The following is a 22,116-nucleotide window of genomic DNA, read 5'->3' as shown; positions in this document are numbered from 1 at the left end:
TTCAAGTTTCAGTTTTATTGTGGTTGAGTTGAATCAAATCATGCCGTGATGTGATTTTTTTTTTCCTCCCCAATTTAAAACAGCCCACACAAGCATTATTTTCAATGTTCTTATTTTCCAAATGATCACATATTTTCTTTAATTACAGATTTTTCTACTCTCTAATTTATGTTCGTATTAATTTGCTCTGTTTAATTTCAAGAAAATGTTTAGTAAAAATGAGCACTAGTTTGCCGACGGAGTTCTGATTTATTTTTATTTTTTTTAAAACCTCTTTCGAGTTGGAGTGGGACTCTTCACTCCTCTTCCAGGTGCTGGCTTAGAAGGGGCGGGGCTTGGAGGGGAGGGGGCTGGTTGGGTCATGGTTGGAGGCATTTCAATGGGAAGTTTGGGAGGGATAATTGTTTTTGCTGTCACGGTTGGCTTAGCCTCTGGGATTTTCTCACCTTGGCGGTATACGCAGACCTAAAGAGAGAATTTTTTTAGTTTCGTTTGCCGAGCAAGATAATTTATATCACATCTCTAAATCGCGGAATATCTCATTAGGTTCCAATAGAAACAGATCTGCTAAATGCATTGATTTGCGCTCCAGCAACACTCACCACAATATCCACGGATTCCCCTCCGTATTTGTTCTGGACAATCATGGAATATTTGCTGGAATCCTCCATGGAAACGCCTTTGATTGTAAGACTGGCGAACTTGCCTTGGTCGATGGAGACCACGTACTGAAACATGGAGACAAATGTTGGAAGTGTCAACTTGCAATCTTTATTCTGCACCTCAAACAAAAAAACAATTCCAATTAAGTTGAACTGGATTTCTGCTGGTATTCGTGCACGGTGCACATCAACAAACCACTGTCAGATATCAATATAATTGCTGTCCGAGTTCCCGCTCATAGCGTGTGTGCGTGACATGTGATGTGGATCTCCACTCATTATCTCATTCTGGAGCCAATCCGAACTGTCTTTGGGCAGGAGGCGGGGAAAACCCTGAAATGTTTGCCAGCCACTCACATTTCAGAGGTTTCATGTTTTGTACGTAACTTTGAATGCTTGTCGAATGGTCGATATATGCCCTACAATTGACTGGCGACCAGTCTTGGCTGTATCCCACCTCTTGTCCAAAATCAGTTGGGAAAGCCTCTAGCTCACCCGCGTGCCCCATGAGAACAAGTCATATAAAAAAAAAAAAAGGATATCAATTATCATTGTTATCCTCACCATTTTCAAGTAAAGTAATGGCAATAATGTTGGCTAGCTTGCAGGAAGGGTGCTTAAAGTGTGAGGTAATTTCAAAAAATGTGAAATGAAATCAAAGTAAAGTCATTAAACAGAATACACCAAATAAAGCATGAAAAAAATCATTTCTATTTCATATGTTTAAACTTAGAAACATAACTGCTTTAGTCAACATGTAATTACTTTCTGTACTGTATAAGTGTATTTTTCCATTTGTTTGCCCCCGTACTTCGCTTCAAAAGCTTTGGCGCTAGCTGTGTTGAGGGGAGGCACCCCTGAGGGTTTGGCAGACATCACCAAAGACATCCGTTCTTGTTTTAGACGCATTGTTAGCAGGTGAGGGAATGAATAAAGACAAGGGCAAACTTTCAAAACATATATTCCTCGCGGACCTTCTCCACCGTTTCTTTAACTTAAATCTTCAAAGGCGTCAGGAGCCACTGGGATGCTGATAATGCAGAAAGAACCTTTACGGACTTTGACTGGGAACACTCATTAGATGTACACTTTACTGGATGACTGAAGCAACTCTGGGTTTATTTTTGTTTTGTTTGAACAGGCTTACTTTGTAGACCCCACCCCCCCACCCTCTCTCTCCACCAAGTACACCGGGAGAGCCTGAAATACATTCACTTTAGATTGTTTTTCACTTCTCAAATTATACATTCAGGGTGTGCTTGAAAATATAAAAACATGATTGAAACAACCGATGTGAAAATGAAGCGCCAAATGCCGCTCATTTATGAGTTTACCTGATCATCACGCTCGACCTCTACGCCGTTCTTTAGCCAGGAGACTTGAGGTTTGGGGTCCCCGCACACTGTGCACGTTAAACTCAGCGTCTAGTGGCATACACACGAGGCTTTATTAACGTAATCGGACTAATGCACTCGAACTGCGTTGACGCACAAATGTCGCCATCACGCTCACTCCAACGTTACCTTCTTTTCCATAATGGTGACGACATCGGGCAGACCTCCAATCACCTTACCGCGGTCTGGAATGAAACAGTACTCATTTAGCAAACAGCATTTTTCCGTTAAAGACAATCCTTGGACAGAATGAAAAGATGCACACTCACTTTTGTCAGCATAAGCTAATGCCCTAAAAATAAAAAACAGAAAAGTTAGGCTCTTTGTCTTACTTCAAGACCACCAAAAATGTCACTTAAATGCTATGAAATGAAATCATGAAAGATATTTCAATTCCGACTGCTGTTTTAAAATCAGGAATTCTAATTCAGTGAATGACAGCCGACACCATCGGGTCAAAGGAGACGAGGTCATTCCTAATTTGATTTATGTCAAAGCACGACCCACGTCTAAGCAACAACCTTATACCATTTAAACAACATCAAAGTCAATAGGAGTGAGGACAAAGGTCAGAATAATGAGATGAGTGGGCGTGGCCCGGTGGTTGAGGACCACTGCCAGGTCAACTGCTGATCTAAATTTTGTAAATGAACTTAAACTTCGACATCCTTATGTGGACGAGGATTTCTTGTGATTTTCAAAGACGCTTTGTGCGGCAGAGGTCAAACGTTTCACTGATAATTTTGTCGCCACTGGCTGTAACTTTCAAGCAAGGATCCAAAAATGGCGACCGGGGATAACACAGATTGTTGTCATTCCAGAAAGTAGGAATTTGGTTCCAATTCGTCTCCCTTTATGGCCATTGGCCAGATGAAATTATCCTCAACATGCTTGAGTCGCAAAAAGTACTCAGATGGATCGCCACAGGGTATTTTAGTTAAATAGCCAAAGCACAATTAGAATGTGCTTTTCTCTGATTATTTAAACGGAAAGCTGTTTTTCTTTTGATCATAATTGGAAGAGGCCAATTAGAGCAGCAGGCTGGGTGAGAGGTCAGCCTCAGAACCAGATGGCTCGGGGAACTCTGCTCTCCTTGTCCCATCTTGACGCTCAATAAGCAGTCAGCAGGGTGGCACTTGCTCCAGCGTGGAGGTAAAATGTTGCGCTTCAACACCCCTCATTGAATGATAATTAGAAAAGGGATTTGGGCTTTTCGTGATGATTGTTTTTAGTGCCATTTGATTTCTTCTAATGGATGTTAAAAAATGCAGCGTGTTTCTTGTGTGTTACAGTCAAGCTCTTGGACTTGGACAAGAAGGATTTTTTTGGGGTCATTTTTAAATAGAGCTTGATGATGAAGTAAACACAAATTGTTAAACCACAAGCTGTGCTTTATATTATTATTATACTGGTGCTAGAAAGTCACCATGTTGCTCCCTCAGGGCAAACCGAACACATGCATATGTCCAAGCAGCTGCAGTGAATTTTTTATGCTCTCTACTTCTTTTATCGCAATTTGGCTGTAATTAAGGATTTTTGTTTTTCTGCCTTTGCAACTTGAGTACTTTGCAACGTGAGGATTTCCTGTATATGATGCTGATTCGCGCCCATGCAAACGTTTTATTTGAGATTGAAGACTTACTTGAGTTTCTGGAACTCAGCGTATGCTTTTTCATAAACTGTAAAAGACAAAAGACTGAATTTTTATCACTCAAAAATGTAAATGACATAATAACCCTCATCCCTTGTGTGTTCTTTCACAACAATAATCCTTCAGTTAATGCCAGTTGAACACATTTTGAAAGACTTTTTTTTTTCCTCTGCTGCAAATGTGTTGTGACGCTTCCCAACAAACAAGTGCCACAAAGTACTGACCTTCACCACTGAGGTCCAGCGTGCGCTTGTGTGAGTCTTCAGGGTCGGTGATCACGATTGAGTATCTCCCTTTGTCTTTTTCGGTTGGCTCAATCACCTTTCGAATCAATAACTTCATTCAGGCACTTGTCAACAACACTAAAGCCATCATTTCATCAGTACCCGGCTATTAAATTATACAAGCACGCCTATAACTCATGCTTATTTCATCAGAAAGGTAATTACAATTATGACACTCTCTGGCACTGTGTAAAAAAAAAGAAGATAGTATTCATTTAATTAAATTTAATGGACACTAAGATTTTTAATTCCTACTATTTAGTGACCTATTCTAAAGCGGTTTTCATTCTTCTAGACGTCACTCCGCTATCACCTCGGCACTCCCATGCAAATTAGTTTGGATGCACCAAAATATACGGAAAATGTAATACCTCCATTGTTGCCATAGCAGGCGTTCCTCCTATCACAATCTTGTCACTGTGGCAGAGTTTTTTCTCACTGTTGAGAAACACGGGGGAGGGGGAGATTATTAGGCTGTGCACATGTATGCAATTATTGTTTATATGAGAATGCGTAGTGCCTACTTTTGAGGTAATGGAAAATCATGTTCACACACGGCAGCCTAATATGTTACGCCTAGGGAGACCAATTCCTCTTTCTCTATCTGTCACTCGCTCTCATGTGCGTTCACAGAAGGCGTGAGCAGAGGTTACAAATCTCATCTCCGTAATTTGTGTTCTATGAATAATTAAATAACCTCAAAAGCCTCCACTAACCCGTGTCACCCTTCTGCCTTCCTCCCCCTTTCATTCTTTACCATCCCCTCGAGCCGTCCCCCCGCATGTTGTCTTTACACCTGTTTGCGCATTTCACTCTCTAGGGCCCCGTGGAGTGCTTTTAAGTGCAGAAATGTCTGCGCTTCTTCATGGAAAATAATGGGGTGTGATTTTTGCTACAAAACAGGCCAATTTTGCTCCAATAACGCGGGTAATGAAAGCACTTGCAACAGCCGTCCCAACGCGTATTGTTTTTGTCTCGACTTGAGAGGGAAAGCCAAACAACGTGCTTTGCGCTCCTCATGTATTTGTAGGCAGGCTTAAAATAATCACCTCTCCCCCTGCACTTAGCACGCTCTGTTTTTGTCATAGAAGTAAGCCGTAATTGCAGTCAGGGGCTTAGCGGTGAGAGGTGTACACTGAAAATGGCGCCTTACCCAAGGTACCAGACGATGTCCATCTCTGAAGTGTAATACTTCATGGGACACTGCAGCTGAATGCCGGTGGCTGTGCAGTGGATCACCAGCTCGTGTGCACTCACTCCTGAGGGTGATGATAGAGGTGGGAGAGGGTTGCACGCCAGGTCACTTTGCAAAATCACACAGCCACTTTTGGACTGGTGACGGTCACCAGGCACCATTCCCCAACATCACGAGAGTGTAATTCAATTTCAGCCTACACGCATGAAAAGTTGCATGACTAAAGGATCACGTTTCTTTTTTTTTTTTCTCTCTCTTGACCCTCCAATGATGAATTATTAGTATCAGCATTTTTTTTTTAAATTGTGGGCTTTAAAAGAAGATGAGGGTGTGTGACATGTTATTCATGTGTTATAGCACAATTACATTACGATGAAAAGGAGTGGAAGAAGAAAGCCATGATTTAACTTTATTAATATATATATTGTATAATATAACCGATTATGAAAAAGATGTGCCTTTGAGAATTGCTATCTTACTTTTTTTTGTACGTGGGCCTATATCGTTGATGTCTGAATATTTGTTATTTGACAGCCTTACATTGTAATATAGTAAAGTGTGTGAGAAGCAAGAAGACACCTACCAGCCAGTCGGGTGATCTGATTTATGGCCTCTTCAAAAACTACAAAATAATACACACAAGTGAAGTGAGTGTAGAGTCATAGGACAGCCGGATATACTCGATCAAAGACTGAACGAAAGAAATTTAATTACAATTAGTCAGTCGCCTATTTAGGAGAATCTGTCACAATTCAGATCATTTGCTATTAGTATAAAGCGGAGCTGAATGAATCACGCAGCTAAACGATGTGGCAAAAAGTCAAGAGCTGTTTTGTCTACATGTGTGGCGCCACCGTTTATGTTCAAAATTCATTGCTCGAAGGGTTTATAATACCACAATAACAAAGTGGCAAAATTATGTGGTTGTTGTAAATACACAAGGTACGATTGTCTTTGTTTTTCGTTTAGTTTGACAGATAACGTCAACTGGAACAAGACCGAAATTGTTCATTGCCTTCCAATCTGCTGCTTGTCGTGAGGTGAGCTGAGTTGCGTTCACTAACACCATTCAGTGCTCATCTCTCAAAGTTTTGCTCACGAGTCAAAGCGAAATATTGGCCCAATGGCGACTCATATCTCAAAAAACTTGAAAGTCAGGTCACACATCTAAATGAACCACTGTGCTTTTAAATTGCACCTCTCTGGAATATCATTAATTTGTGTATGTGTACCTAATTAAGTGGCAGGTGACAGGACAGAATTTTCTGTTTTAGAAATGTGTGACAGACCATTGTATGTTACAATGACAACCGTAATAAATTACAGTGTATAGTATTTCTTGGAAATAATTCAAGGCCTGTGGCAAAACAAGCCGTCACATGTAATTATTTTTACACTGTAGTTCAAGGTTAGATGATTTGAAATTTGATGGAGTGGACGGCTTAACCCGTTGCGGTGCTTACACTGCAAACATGTTCTGTCCTTCGCCCATGTTTTAATGAGAAAACTAGATGTTTCGTGATTTCTTTGTGATTTTGTGCCCACATCAATAATTTTGTACAAAATTCAGCGTGTTTACCTTTTCCAGAAACGTCAATTTGGCTCATATCCTTTCCTCTGTCATCGCTGATGGTGGCCTTGTAAACCCCTGATGTTTTCAGAGAAAACTAAAGAAAAGAATCATAATGAGAGATGCCATTTGTTAAAATGTCCAACACTGGAGCTAATTTATATCATTTGTGAAGTATCTACACTGGGTAGAGCTGCCAGCAGCAATAGCATTGTATCAAGTGAAAGATTTGAATATCAACACGAGCAAAAAGAAGTTACCAGTTTAATTGCCATTTTACAGACTCCCGATGCCAGGTCAGGCTTCACATCAGGAATGATTTCGGTGTCTTCTCTGAACCAATGGAACTCAGAGTCCTTCTTCAAGTTGGCAACCTACAACAATGCGTTCGAGCAACATGCCGTGTTCAGCATATGCATGGGCCTTATGTCCATCTTTGATCGTTAATGTTGCCTGGCAAGCTTCGTCTAGAAGTCGCAGAAGGAACCAGCCCGTGTCAAATTATTCAGGCGTCACTGCAGTAGTTAGCTACTCAATCAAAAACGACAGGAAGAAAACAATGTACCTTTACGTCTGCATCCGTATAATTATTGACATGCTAAAATCGAATTGTCAACAATCGACATATCGGAATATGATGCAAAGATTTCATCGGCGCCGGTTTGACTGTCAAGTTGTTTTGCTCATCGCAGCAGAACCAATTTTACGGTATTTTCTTTCATGGCATTCATTATAATTCCTAGAGGGGGAACCCCACTCGCACGAGAAGGAACAATTGATTTTCAACTCAATAATCAACAATAAAAGCGTATTTATAGCTCATAAAGAAGCAGGTTTGGTCTCTTTCAGTTTATTTATTTATTTTTTTTTAACAACTTCTAAATGTTTAATCGCCAGTCTAACGTTCTCTGTTGCTTCCATTAAGCCACAATTCTTAAATCACGTCTGGTGTGGTGTGCCTTATCTTCCTTCAGATTGTTTTCAACCTTTAAGTGTTACACTCCCTTTGAAAATGTGTGGTGGGCCGAAGCACGAATATAATTCACACATAAATCTGTTCTTAATGCTTTGAATGTCGCCAACTTCAGACTGAAGAACTCATTAGTTATTGTGTATCGACCAAGTTCACTATTAAGATTCACTTTTGGCATTTGTTTTGGCTCTCCATGATGGAGATTTTTTTTTCACCATACAGAGTGGTGACATGCAGCAATAACCACGTTTGCAGCTTGACAAGTAGCTTTTGCCGTACTTGGGGACTTTCATGCACACATTCTTTCAAACGTATTTTTCCACATTATTCACAAAGGCAAAATCTCAGCAGCCTCATTTCGGTGAGTCTCTGCCTGGACGTTAACATTAAAGACCATTATTTCCTGCGACCGCTCCGAGCCGAATGGCTAATTAGAGATAAGTGAGCCTTCTGTTTGTTTCCAGTGCAAATGTTCAATAATTGAGTTTGGCTGCATTCACCTTGCACGCGAGTGTGACTGAGCAGTCGTCTCCCACGTGAATGGACAAGAACTCGCTGAAGTGGGGGCCTGTTGTAGAGCAATGGGACACAAAAACACAGATGAAACGTAATTATGTTTAACTACTTGTGGACCTTTATTGCCTCAACTGTGGGAACAGCCGTATGAATAATTTAGCAGTAATTTTGCATCTTTGTGTGCAAACTTTTCTCTGGTATTGAAAGTGTGGCCATCCATAAATGTTGGTCACACAACATTAGGCACAACTGAACATTTGAATGAAAGCCACCTATAAAAGCTGTCAAAGATATGAATGCTCCGTTTTTTTCTGCGGTGTAGAAAAAGACGACTAAATAATAGAATCGCCTTTTGTGTCGGATCTCATTAACAAAATACGTGTCCTTAATACAATTTATTGAATAGATCTACATCGAACTAATTATGGGGAATTAAATGTAGGTTTTGCTTCCATTTGAAGTCTGCGTATGCTGGTTTATGTCTTCCATAATGAGAAGCCATACTCCTCCTTGCAAATAGATTGCTTTAGTTGAAGTGATGTATGGAATGTGTGCATTGTTGTGTGTTTCTTACCCTCCTTGACTCTGATGTACTCTCTCCTCTGGTATTCAGCATCAGCCAGCGCAGCCTTGAAAGCTACACGTACACGCAAACGCATTTACGCACGCACACACATCGAAGAATTTAAATTAGCCGGCAGGAATTTCTATACATTCCTTTATTGTACAGAAATGTGGAGCAATGTTTCCCAACCCTTATTGAGCGAAGGCACATGTATTTCAGAAGAGAAATAGCAAATAGCTTCTTACTTTTGCTCTTCAAAGTTGGATATGTTCTGCTTTAATCTGTGAAAAGTGTAATCGATCACCCAAGCACTTAATTGCAGTGTAGATCTTCGGCTAGCATAGCCTAGCATTTAGCATGTCTTCCCTGTGTTTTCTCATCGTCGCCTTTCCTAAGTATGATATGTACTGTCAGAAATGGCGCTTATTTGCCGCCACACAGCCGATGACTTCGGAGCACCTGTACAATGTTCAGCACATAAATAGCCAGCCAAAGTAAGTAAAAAGTCATTTGCCCAGATCTTCCCTCAATATCTGACTACCTTTGGTTGGTGACATGAGGCTAGCAAAGCTTTTTTTTGTACCATCTTGGTAGTTATTATTCGTTTGTCTCGACATTCCATTCTCATTTTTACTATGAAATATGTATTAATGAGGGACAAAACACAAATTTTGACCGCCCGCATATCTTGTATGTCTGCACCGTAACATCAGCTATACATGAAATTTACAAGAGGTTAGTTTGAGTCTACCAGCACCTCTTACCATCTCCAATGAGCACGAGTGAGCTCTGTGCTTTGCCGCCTCCATCTGTAATCTGGCAGGTGTATGTCCCTTCATTTTCTTCAGTAAAGATGTCCATGATCAACTCAATGACGCCTGAAGACACGTCATGGCCCATCTTGACGGACTGCAACGAGAGAGATTGAAAGAATAAAGCTGCTTTATGCCACATCTGAAATCATGTAATACTCTTGTGAAATTGTTTTGTGACTAGCTCTTGGAGATCTTTTTCATTTTGCATCCATACAAAATGCAGCTTACTGAATCATCCTCATAGTGCATTGCCCAGAGCCAACTTCTTTCATACGTTAGCTCCATCTTTTTTTTTTTTTTTTTTACTATTCTCATAAACTAAAACTGTCTTACATCAGCTGCAGATATTTCCTTGTCGTTAACAAAGAATTTGTAGGTGACTTTGGGAGAAATCTCTTCAGCCTGCAGCCAGAACTTCATTCTGCCTCGCTCCAAAATTTTATAGGCCAACTCTGACTTCAGTGGGATGACTAGAAAAAAGGACAACATTTAAAAGAGGTTAAAAAAAAAAGGCATCCTTTCATTCTCTCTTTGGCGCTTGGGCCCGAGGACAGCATCTTTCAGCATTCATTGGAGAGTAGGCGAGTGGGGAGTCAGAAGACGTGCAGCTGTGAATAGTGGTTGGGAAGGTGATGCAAAAGCAAGTAATGAGTGTTTGCATCCAACAAAAGAATTGTTTCAGAACCAAGACACAAAAGTAGAGAAGGGGTGGAGGACAGGTAGAAAGCAAAGGTTGAGTTATTAAGAGCGAGGTATGAAAGACATTGAAGGATTCAGCCAAAGGTACCTACTTGGGTGTCTGACATCATAGCTGAGTGCCACGAGCTCTTTCATCTCTGAAACACAAAGACATTTGTACTGAATTCCTTGCCATGGTCTAAAATGTACGAAAATAAACATTCATCTATCAATCTCTCTATTTCTTTTAGTAGAGGCGTTTGGTGATCATACAGAAAGAAGCCAAAAAGCTATTCGAATCAAAATGATGCGCGCAATTCTTGTTCATTGGATGGATGATTTGTGTAGATTATTGGTCTCATTATATAGCATCAATGATTTTAGACCCTATGTTGATTATTTTGTCAATAAATATTGGCTGGCGGATCTGAGAGAGAGAGGGCTGCGCAGTTGTGGGACTGCTGATCAGTGACCAATCAAAGTGACTGCTTTCATTCCCTTTCAATGTAGCGCCTTGGTAAATGAAATAATGAAATGCATTGTTAGACCAGCTGTCCACTCTGCGCTGATGTTAGACGTGTTCTGAGCAGGCATAATGTTTCGATTGACTTTCTGACACCAAATAAGCTCAGCCAGGCGCATCTCCAATACGCTCCTTCTGCTGCTCCTCCAGCTTGGCAGAGGCCGGTATGCCTAATTGACAAACATAGCGATCCTTGCGCTGGTATGAAAATCAGGAAAATGTATTTGACTATGATGGGAAAAGTGAAATATGAGAAAGAATGACCAAAGGAAAACTAGTTTCTAACAATACATCACAAGTCAATATAATGGACAAATTATCTGGTCTCAAAATGTAATTTAATCAACGTAAAAATATAATTATCACCTGCGATGAAGAAATGACCCCGTTTAGGGAAAGAGAACTAATTTTTTTGCACGGGGTTTGACAAACGGACAACACAAAAACAAAACATACCATCAGGGTTGATGGAAAAGCTGGATGAAACGCCGTCTGTGTTGGTGACAGAGACAGAGAAAGTCCCAAAGTCTTCTTTATCTGCATTCTTAAAGATCAGCTGGGTTCTATGCAGTAAGGCATTAGAGAGAAATAAACAGATCAAGACTGACAGATGAGTAACATCTCAAAGTGTGTGTGTGCGGTCTTACTTGTTGCCTTCAGTCTTAATCTCGACTCCATGGGAGAAATCTGTGATTTCTTCGTAATCTTTCTTCCAGACGAACTGAGAGCCTGAATTCATTTGGCACGCCTCGAATGTGAAAACAATGTCACCCGTCTTTTTATCCACAGAGCAGGACACTTCCTGGGAGCCTGCATTTTACACAAAGAAAACACAACCATCATCGGAAGTGGTTTGACTGAGCTGTCCTTATCTGAGAACAATACCGGAGCTGCCCGTGTTTAAATTTTACTGGGTTTTTCCTTCGAATGTTTTCTTCTTTTGTTCAGTAACCTAAGCAAATCTAAACTAAAAGGACTGAAGGCAGTTTAGACCTTACCTGGCACAGCCTTGGCAGTGACCGGGTCGGAGTGCATTGAGGCCATGCCTACACCTGAATCGTTGACAGCACGCACCCTGAGGTCATAGGTGCAGCCCTCTTCCAGACCTGTCACCTTGGAAACCAAAAAAAAAAAAAAAAGTGTTGCTGAAAGCTCACAGAAAAAGATTCTTGGGATCCCTTTTTTATTTTTGAAGATTAAAAATTGTCAGTTTTTTCATAATAGCTTCACAATTATTTGGAGGTATTTAAAACACAACAGTATGCTAAATAGATTCCTATTGCTCTCTGGCAGCTATTCAGTCAGTCGGGGAAAAAAAAAAATTCTAACCCAACATGTAATTGCCAACTTTGTGCACTAGATGGCAGTGTCACACAGGTAAATGTCACGTGAGTGGATCACAACGATCAGTATTTGTAAATGCAATAATACTTGTATCCACACTGTAATACAATCAACCGAAATATTTCATCAAATGGAGTAGAAATAAAGTTTAATAAATAAATATTATTTAGAATATATAAAATATTACTGTTACTTTTGAAAGAAGTTCCAAAAAGCAGCAAGATAAAGCACACTAGAAGATATTGTCACCTTCATGAAGCATTGATTGGTGGCTGTTTCATTGGCTGTTGTCCATTCATGAGTGCCCTTCTTAGCATACTCCACATAATAACCAGTGATTGGTCCAGAACCCATGTAGACTGGCTTTTGCCATTCAAGCGCCACAGAATCATCACGAACCTCACAGAAAGTCAGATCATAAGCAGGGCCTGTAACACAGCACACAAAAAACAAAATCATCACAGACACTTAATTTGCATATTCTCTCTTCATTTCCATTTTCGAGTGGAACCAACACAACAGTATCAGCTAACCTGGCTCAGGCATAGTCCAGGCCTCACAAGTGTAGTCGGCTGAGTGTTCGGATGCTGGTCCCAGGCCAATAAGATTGGCCGCGTACGCTTGGAACTGATAGACTGCGCCTTCTGTCAAACCCTCCACCTGTCGGTGAACGAGGTGCCATTGTCACTATAGTCAAAGATGTTATCCTACAAGATGGGAAAGCCACTCTCATTCCTCAGAGAGTGTATACCCCCCAAAGTTATTTAATTATGCATGCAAATGAACAGGTTCATGCTATTAGTAGAGAAAAAGATTTTTGTTTTCTGGTTTTATACAAACATTACCTTGTAAAGTCTTTCAGTGATTGGCGGGATATTGATCTCCCTCCACATTTCTGTTCCACTACGTCTTTTATCGACGTAATATTCCTTAATTGGTGAGCCTCCGGAGTTGAGGGGCTTCGCCCAGTTCAGCACCATTGAATGCCCGTCGCAGTTCACCAGAGCAATCTTATAAGGAGCAGAAGGCGTGGCTACACAGAAGATTTAAAAATGAATTCTAAAATAATCAAGCAATGACGTGGCATAAAAAGGGAAGGATGAACTGCACTTTACTAGCAAAATGAGGAGATACTAACTGAGTGCAGCTTTGACGGATAGAGGTGCAGACTCTTGGGACTCCTCACTGAGGCCAATCTCATTGATAGCCTGAACACGGAACACGTAGGTTTCTCCCGTTGTAAGGCCGCTAACCACAAACCTGTAACGGAAGCATCACGAGTATTTCTCGCTCGTTAATAGCCACCAAGTCGTTTGAGTCTCATCTGTGAGAAAAGCAATATCGTGCTCTGTTGGAGACTTTTACTGCAAACATACTTAGTGCTCTTGTGTGGTTTGTGGTTGGCTGAGGTCCAGTCTTTGGACCCCTTCACACACTGGTCGATGTAGTAGCCAATCAAATTGTTGGGTTCTTTAGGAGGAGACCACTGTATGAGGACAGAGGTGTCGGTTTCCCGAGTTGCAATCACCTGGCCGGGAGCTGAAGGCACACCTGATACCAAAGAATTAATGGACAGCATTAAAGACGTCAACGGATACTGACGAAGAGACAAGACAATTTAAGATGAACGCAATTAAAGACCTTTAAGTTCTTGGGTTTGTATAGGTCGACTTGGTTCTGATGGCTCACTGGATCCATACATGTTTGCAGAAACGACTCTGAATTTGTACTCTTTACCCTCTGACAGGTCAAAGACAGCATAGCGAGGGGAGCGAATTGGGACCTGAGTGTTTACACGTTGCCACGCGTCGCTGTCTGCCATGCTCTGCAATGACAGAGACAGCCGTTGTTACCCGATGTACGATTGGGAAATAGTTATTTAAATTGATGTCTAACCTTTTCGATGTAGTACCACATGGGAGCTTTGCTGGACTTGGCCGGAGCTTTCCAGCTCAGAACAATGTAAGTCCTGTCAGTTTCCGATGCGTAGACCCCCGATGGTGGACCTGGAGGTTTTCCTTCAGCTGAACACAGACATACTTTATGTAAGAGGACAGAAATTCATAACCAGTAACGCTGCCATAAATGTACGCACACCTTCGACCTCAGCATGGTAGGAGACGACGTCCAACTTTCCTCCGAGTTTTTTAGCTACATGAAGAAGGGAAAAAATCATGATTATCATTTCAGCATTTCCAAACTTTTTTTTTTTAATTATTAATAATCTGTAGTTGGAGACAAAAGAAAGTGTCAGTATAACTCCTTGTTGTGTTGTTTCTCAGATTACTTTCTTTTTTTGTGGCAAAAATTATTACTCTAGCGTTCCTGATTGTAAAATCATGAAAATAAAGCAGTATAAGACATACACACACATCATAATTTTGTATTACTTTCATACTCTGACCATGGTTATCCAAGCCTCCCATATGACATTGATCTTAGTACGCCAATGCCACTCACTGTGCAGCCTCTCAAACTCAGTCGGGTCCAGTGCAGCGATGGGCTCAGACATGCGGGAAGGTTTGCTGATTCCTTTGGCGTTGACAGCTCGGACTCTGAAGCAGTACGAATGTCCTTCAAACAAGCCGGGCACTGGATATTTGCAGATTTTAATGGGCTGATCGTTGCATTGATTCCAGTTTTCAGTGCCAACTTCGCTTCTGAAAAGGTGAATGAAGTGAGATGACTGATGGGAAGCGAGGAATATTTTTTTCCCCCCCTGCAGTATCATATGAGAAAGGTAAAATATTAAAGATACCTCTTATGTAATTTAATTGTAACTCTTACTTGTCCACAAAGTATCCCAGGATTGGACCCTCTGTAGTTGTATTGGGCGGCTTCCATGACACAATGACGTAGTCTCTGTTGGCATCATGGATCTTGATGTCCATTGGAGCACCAGGTGCGCCAGACACTGGAGGAGGACCATCTACCCAGCAAGTGACAAGGTGATATTGATTTTGTCATTATACAAATATATCAAAGCATGCCTTTATGGGTTTTGCTTTGTGCAATCGCAACAGAAAAAAAAAAGCCTTTCTCAAACTCTTCCCATAAAGGTTGAAAGCATTAAATGATCCGAAATGTTTGCAAAGATTAATATTGCTCGAGAACTCATGAGTTCACTCTTTCTCACCTGCAACGGAGACAAATGCACTATGTTGTGCACTGCCTCCTTTTGTAACCATGCGCAGTGTGTATAAGCCTTCATCTTCTTTGTAGAGGCTAGGAAGAGTCAAGGTGCTGACTCCTCTGCCGGTTTCAATTTTTACCCATTTCGAATCGAACAAACGGATGTCTGGAAAGGAGACGCGCGTTAAAGCAGTGAACAAACGAAAACTAAAAATGAATAAATTAAGCCACGCGTAATAGTCAAACCAATTACCATCTCTGTACCACTGTGCCTCAGGTTGCAGGTTGGCCAGGTTGGGCTCAAGGTTCATGCTGGCAGTCAAAGTAGCCGAATCTCCTTCCGAAGCAAACACCGGGCCGAACTTATCCGTAAAGGTAATGTGGATTTTAGTGTAATTGATCTTCGGAAGCAGTGAAACTGAGGGGAAAAAAACGATTGAAAAAATACAAACCAATATCAAATGCCAAGAATGTCGATAATATTTTGGAAATGACATGAGCAATCAATTATTATTATTAAAAATTTTAACTTTCAGCTAATCACGCAAATGTTTTCCCTTCCTACTATAAATAGTTTCCACTGGCATAACACATACCATTGTAAGGCATCCATCCATATGGACAAAAATCTTCTTTCTTGTACCCTACGTTTAAAAAACGGGGAAAAAAAAAACTGAGTTTATTTCTTTCAAGCAATGTTGAACCAGTAATACAAAGCAATGTGTTTAAAAAGTGCTTCGTGAAATAGATGTCGACATTTTGTGGACTCAAAAGTAATAACAGACGAAATCAAACGAATGGTGTTAATCCAATAGTAAAAAGCGTGTGAATGAGTCGAAAAGATGAAATTGCAATATTGAAGTCGAAAAAATAACCAGGCCTAAACGCTGCCCTTATAATGTCGGTGTATTTACTCTTCACAACGATGGAAGCCTGGCTTGTTGCTTGTCCATGGGTGTTACCAGCCACAACTGTGTACAGGGCTGTATCATCAGTTGAACATCTGCAAAAAAAAAAAAAACATACAAACCCCCAAAAAATAGTGACAATAATCTTTAGACTTGTATAAAATTAACTTGTAATTTGAACTTGAATTGAACCTCAGCCGAGCATGAACACGCTGACATTCATCCCTGAGTGCCTAAATGGCTCCCTCCTATTACACGCTCTCATCAGAATTCCAACCCAGGCGGCAAGTTAAGACCTGTGCATTCTTGACAAGATTACTGACGTCACCGACTGGCGCAGGCTGGACAAATGTGTTGTACAGCAATTCCGGATAAGTGTGTGCATGTTAAATATGTGCTCCAGTTTCCACTGTGACAGCCGTCAGGAGGAGTGTTCTGTCATGTCGGGGCGCTGGATGCTCCCATGATGATAATTATTATGGGCATTGGTTCAACGTCAAAAAAAAAATATGGAGGCAGAGTATTTTTCCTACGAGTGTTAGAAGCCAGATCTGCTCCAATGGCGTGAGAGTCATGCGTTAGAAGGATCTGAAGGTGATTGGAAGCAAGGAGAGCGAGACGACTGAAGGAATACTCGAGTATCATGTTACACTGAGGTCAGCACTTGAACAGCTGAGCTTCCCAAGAGAGGAGGCAGCAAATACGTTATCCTTCCTCGACCAAAACATGCGCCGCGATGCTGCCAACACACAACTTTATGCAACTGCTTTAATAAGATACCTGAATCCCGTAATTATTAGATATGTCCAAGCGGTTTTCAGGTGCTCGACTCAATTCTGTAAACTATCAGTTAATCAAAGCAATTGATCACATTGTCTTTATTTAAAGTACCTTGAAATTTCCAGAGAGTGGACTCCTCCTTTTGATTCGACGAGATACTTTCCAGAGGACATGTCCAGGATCGTACCATCTTTATACCTACAAGTTAAAAGAAGAGTCGAACTGAGACATAGTCGCGTTATAATGGCAATGGATTAGGACATCAGATCAGTTTTTTTTTCCCCTCACCATTTCACAATAGGCAGAGGATAGCCTTCCAAAGTACAAAATAGTTTGATCGGAGTGTGTTCAAACACGGTGTGAGATCTGAGTCGGACCAGGAAGGATGGCCCCCTGATCGTCGGCTCCTCTCGCACATACTTGTGCGGCATCTTCCTGTTCAACTAAATGGAAAATCAAGCATGGCCTTAAATCATGAACACAACATACTGTAGGGTTTTTTTTTTTCACGGCTTATAGTTTTGAAATCAGATTCAAATCAAGAAGTGAGAGCGTTCTTACCACTTCCTGAATGTGGGCTCGTGTTTTATATTCATATCTGTCCACCATCTCCTCAGAGCTAAACAACAGACACAAAGTGAAATCACTCAACAAAAAATATTGCTTCAGTTGAAGGGTGTTTTGAACTGCCAATTCCAAAATATTGGACCAAGCCAAATAACCTACGAAAATATGTATTTTATAATATTGCCTTTATTGAAAAAATAAAAATTCTGAGATTTATTTATAAGATACCAAGATGCTGTTCCAATCTAAATCCATCTTAAGAGTTAAAAAAAATAAATAAATAAAATGACGACTTAGCATTTTAGTTCTCTGGTCCAATGAATTGATTTTCTTTTACAATCCGAGAAGGGACAAGAAGGGAAGGGCGGCTGCGATGAGTCATACGTCACGTGACTACGCTCAACTTAATTGACGCAGGCAGTTATTGGCACGTGATCGCACAAGTACTGCACATACCAATGTTCAACAATCTGTCTAATATATTTAATGAACATATAGGGCATATTTATTCCTTCTGATCAGCCAGAAAAGCACCTGAAAGTGCATGATGGAGCCCAGACAGAACCATGCCAGAGACCAAGTACATTTTTAATTTTCAAAATAAAAGATCAGGATAAAAAAAAAAAAAACAACAACACTGCCCTTATTATCAAATTTTTTAACACTGTGGAATTGATTGAATCATAATTAAAAACTTAAAATAAATGCTTCAATGAAGATCAAAATTGAACAATAAACGTATCTTCTATTTTTACATCCAACTCCAGAAGAGTCAAACTCTGTGCCTTTCCAGTCATAAACCTCACTTGCACATCACTGAATGCCTCGCAACTCTGACTCTGTTCTGTGTTGATACACAGCTAATCCCCGTAGAGCGTTTTCAACAGAGCCAAAAGGGGCAGCTGTGTTTGTGATGCAAAACATTGTCTAGACTGTTTTTACGACCCTTCAGCGAAAATCAATCCAATGCTTACTTTCCAAATGTAGAAGAGAAGATCTGATATTCTGTGCAATTCGGAAGAAAGCAAGCATCAATAGTCAACTAAGGTTGCCATGGGAATGTGCAGTCGTGCTGTCACAAATTAGGTGGGTGATGCTGCACACTGACAGAGGAAGAAGCTTTGCTCAGAATCTGAGTTTTAGTCAATGACAGGTTAGTAGACGTCTTTTGCATGCATATGGACGACTTCTAATTCCCAGAAAAACACGTTTTATTATTATTATTATTATATTATTTTGGGTAATATTCACTATATTATGATGTACATGTTATTAGAACTGTGTAAAATTTACAAAAAAATACATAAATATAGGCGCAGATTCCAATTAAGGTGGAGATGAGATTCTCCATGTTTCATGTGAGAAGCTTTATGTTTGGTTAAGTTAATATTCAGAATTGAAGCTATCAAAAATTGAGGTATCAAAAATGTTACAGTTTTTTTTTTCTTTACAATATCACATTCACATTAGTTGGAATTAAATGTAACACGTGGGGAAAAAAATCAACATTTGACGGTTTTGAGCACTGACAGTGCATATTAGCAAGAGTAGATAAAGAAATAAAAAAGAGACAGACGAAAATTGAGGTTCATGGGGGAAGTCTTTTTTTTTTTTTTTTTTAAAGAGATAAGAGAAGTGAATCACAGCAAATTACAAACACAAGACACTAAACAGAGATTCAAGCCGCCATGCATGAATGTGGCCGAAAATGTCGCTTGAATTCCTCCCGCGAAAAGACGTAACCGCGTTTGGGCAGCCACGAGTTAGCGTGTAAAAATCAAACAGCTCAAAGCGCCACTTGTTCCCCTTTTCTTCTTAATGCAGCCTGTCAGAATGGACACAACCGTTCCCCTCCAAAGCTGTATGTTTCGGGCTACAGTGTTTAGACTGCTGTCCAAACAGGAGGCAGGATCATGAGAGGACTTGTGTTTCTTGCCACACGCAATCACCAACAGTGTAAACTGATTGACGTTGCCGTAGAAACCGTGTTAAAATGAATGTCTCTGGTCTGGAAGTTTGCCTAATATTGGGCTTACTATTTTAATATATTAGGAAACGCAATTGTTGCAGTATGGCTGCATTTTCAGGCAAAGCTTAAAATGTTAGAGCACTATTTTTCGTAAGAACCACATTGTTTGATTTGGAATTAGCATAACAACCGGTACCTATCCTGTACCTGCTGTATTCTTTAACCACATACTGGCTCTGTTTATGGTGGTATTCATGGTTGTAACTCCCTCGCTTGACGAGCCCCCACATGGTGACACCGCGGATGTTGACCTGTTGGATCACCAACACACACACACACACATATATAGCTACTGTGTAATTACAACATTTGACACAGCACAGTGATAACAAAACACAAACATAAAGGTTGAAAACCGCAGGGGATTGCGTAAAAGGCTTTGGACATTTTTGACACTAAAAATATGGTTGGCAAATCTGAGGTGACTGCAATGCAAAATATACACTGACAGGTCATGTTGGATTTGGTCCACTGGTGTACAACTGTAAAACGTAATGCTGATACATTACCCTTTAATGTTGTGGACAAAATATTGGAGAGCCCTCTCGGTATGATGTAGCGCAACTAGCGGTTATTATTAGAAGTGTCCGGTATTGTGTTGGCACCGTCTGCAAAGTGGAACTTGGACACATGACCACGCACATTCAGGCAAATGGAAACATGAGGATCTCATTGGCTGCCTTACACACTAAAGACTTAAAGACACATGTTCACACCAGTCAACAAAGACAAGGTTATAGTTTTCTAATTCGGGATCAGTGGGGGGGATAAACAGCAGATCATTTTTCAACACAAAATCATCCATCTTTAGTGCGATGACACTCACTAACCATTTACGGACTTTAAGTATCAATATTGTTGCAATAATCGAAAGGATAATATTGACACTTGGATTGATTGCGCCTCTCAAATCTCTTCAAAGCTATTCATGACGTAACTCTGGAAAAAAAAACGGCCCTATTCCCACATCTCTGAAACATCCAGCCCATCTTGGAGACGCCATTCATTCACCCATGTCTGACCAAGCCTCTTGCGTCACCCACTCCCGTCAACCAAGTATGCAGGTCAAACAGAAAAATGACATTATGACCTTTGACCTCAAAATCGGAGTATTTCTGCCCCCCCCTGAAAGTAGGCAATCTTGTTGACAACTTAGTTTGATTTTTGATTTGCCTTATTTATTCACTCACACAACCAGCAGTAAGCAATAAAACAACAAATAAGACCGTCCTGTCGGTACATTGAAATCGAAGTACACTGTAAATTTCAGTCCCTCACTTCTGGCCAACTCTGTAAAAGTACGACTGTCCAACATGGCACTTGAGCCTCTCAATCTGTAACAGAAAACCTCTGCAATGCTCAGCTACAACTGTATAAATTTGTAAAAATCCTACACTGGATAAAACAACATGCATGCGATGTTTAAGGGGCTTTCCCAAAGTCCTATTCGGTTCAAATGGCGCTAGGTTATTTTTCAAGACTTTAAATAATGTGTGCACTATAGCAAAAGGCCAAAAAGACTCCGGGAAGTTATGTACGGTGAATGTTGAAAACACAAACAACGGTCCGCGTCATCCATAGCTCTTGTTTTATTGGACAACAAACACTGATCTAGACATATTGCGACATCTCTTTTTTTAACTATACTTCGATGTATCTCTTTTGTTTTGTCATATCTCCGTGTACAGAATTTAGTCTGTCCCCTCATCTGGTCCTCGCTCAAACATCTACCTGTTCCTACCTGCTCCAATTTGCAAGGCAAGTATATTAAAATTCCAAGCGCAAAAACGGATTAGTACGCTTTGACAAAGCTTTGCTCACCCCTTGAGATTTCCTTTGCAGCGACTTCGGTTGTCAGCCTAAATCCACGGGGGAGCCTAAACCCAGTCCTGGTCCAACTAAACCTCCAGCGTCTCCAACGGACCCCCACCTGCCTCTCCCTGAGGCCTTAAAAGGAGAGAGAAGTGCCTATATATAACCAGGATCCGTCAAGACTCTCAGCTAGTATAACCAATCGGCTATTTGATTGTCACAGTTTGTTAGCATTTATGACGTGTGAGTTTAACACGCGGTAATAATTGGCTGATGAACTCTCGAAAGCTGGTCTGCACAATGTGGACAATCTGAGAGGTGTCTTTTAGGGATAATCAAAAAAAAAAAAGAGTGATTCAAGGTACATTTTGCATTGCATACATGTTACTGGACAATAGATGTAAAAAATATGGAATTGTAATTTCAAAGATAAAAAAAAGCAAGATTACAAGAAATTATGTTTTATTGTGAGAAAAAGTCATTATATTTCTTCAAATAAAGTCAGACAATATCATAAATGTAAATGTAATGTTGGATGGTCAAACAAAGTCAGTCAAAGATGGACACACAAAAGTTCAAAAATCAACAATGTGATGATCATTTTGAAGTTCAGTGAGGAATGCAACTTTTGTTCTATGTAGTTATTAACGAAATATATATTTTTTTCATTGTAATGAAATATAATTTCATTAATATAATTTAACAAGCTCCACATCAG

General features: G+C 40.4%; 1 protein-coding gene across 1 annotated transcript; it reads right to left on the bottom strand.

Annotated features, from left to right (window-relative positions):
* Positions 1-7: 7 nt before the first annotated feature.
* Positions 8-21,525, bottom strand: myom2b (myomesin 2b). The gene is made up of 39 exons (XM_088296759.1): positions 21,408-21,525; positions 19,734-19,837; positions 17,552-17,609; positions 17,279-17,433; positions 17,102-17,188; positions 16,217-16,305; positions 15,899-15,946; positions 15,556-15,720; positions 15,307-15,468; positions 14,958-15,099; positions 14,631-14,830; positions 14,268-14,321; positions 14,067-14,194; positions 13,812-13,995; positions 13,547-13,721; positions 13,309-13,430; positions 13,016-13,203; positions 12,704-12,830; positions 12,420-12,598; positions 11,825-11,939; positions 11,474-11,636; positions 11,283-11,389; positions 10,417-10,461; positions 9,959-10,095; positions 9,575-9,719; positions 8,820-8,882; positions 8,230-8,297; positions 7,017-7,130; positions 6,766-6,853; positions 5,770-5,808; positions 5,145-5,250; positions 4,363-4,429; positions 3,932-4,028; positions 3,699-3,735; positions 2,326-2,348; positions 2,186-2,241; positions 1,997-2,086; positions 603-728; positions 8-465 (listed from the first exon to the last, which is right to left on the bottom strand). Exons 2-39 carry the CDS (start codon positions 19,814-19,816, stop codon positions 265-267), a joined length of 4,233 nt encoding a protein of 1,410 aa, XP_088152885.1. The 5' UTR covers positions 19,817-19,837; positions 21,408-21,525; the 3' UTR covers positions 8-264.
* Between the last annotated feature and the right edge of the window lie 591 nt (positions 21,526-22,116).

Source organism: Idiotropiscis lumnitzeri, chromosome 5 (genome assembly GCF_059441095.1).
Source record: "Idiotropiscis lumnitzeri isolate Australia: NSW breed Sydney's pygmy pipehorse chromosome 5, RoL_Ilum_1.0, whole genome shotgun sequence".
In the NCBI taxonomy this organism is placed as follows: domain Eukaryota; kingdom Metazoa; phylum Chordata; class Actinopteri; order Syngnathiformes; family Syngnathidae; genus Idiotropiscis; species Idiotropiscis lumnitzeri.
The sequence above is the reverse complement of the archived record's forward strand: the minus strand, read 5'-3'. Positions and strand labels throughout refer to the sequence as shown.

Excerpts from the sequence above, each read along its gene's own strand:
- myom2b (XM_088296759.1), bottom strand. The coding sequence starts at position 19,816 with ATGTGGGGGCTCGTCAAGCGAGGGAGTTACAACCATGAATACCACCAT. Across the intron at positions 13,722-13,811 it reads ACAAACCCAAGAACTTAAAG|GTGTGCCTTCAGCTCCCGGC; the intron begins GTCTTTAATTGC and ends CTTTGGTATCAG. Across the intron at positions 12,599-12,703 it reads CTGGACTATGCCTGAGCCAG|GCCCTGCTTATGATCTGACT; the intron begins GTTAGCTGATAC and ends GCTGTGTTACAG.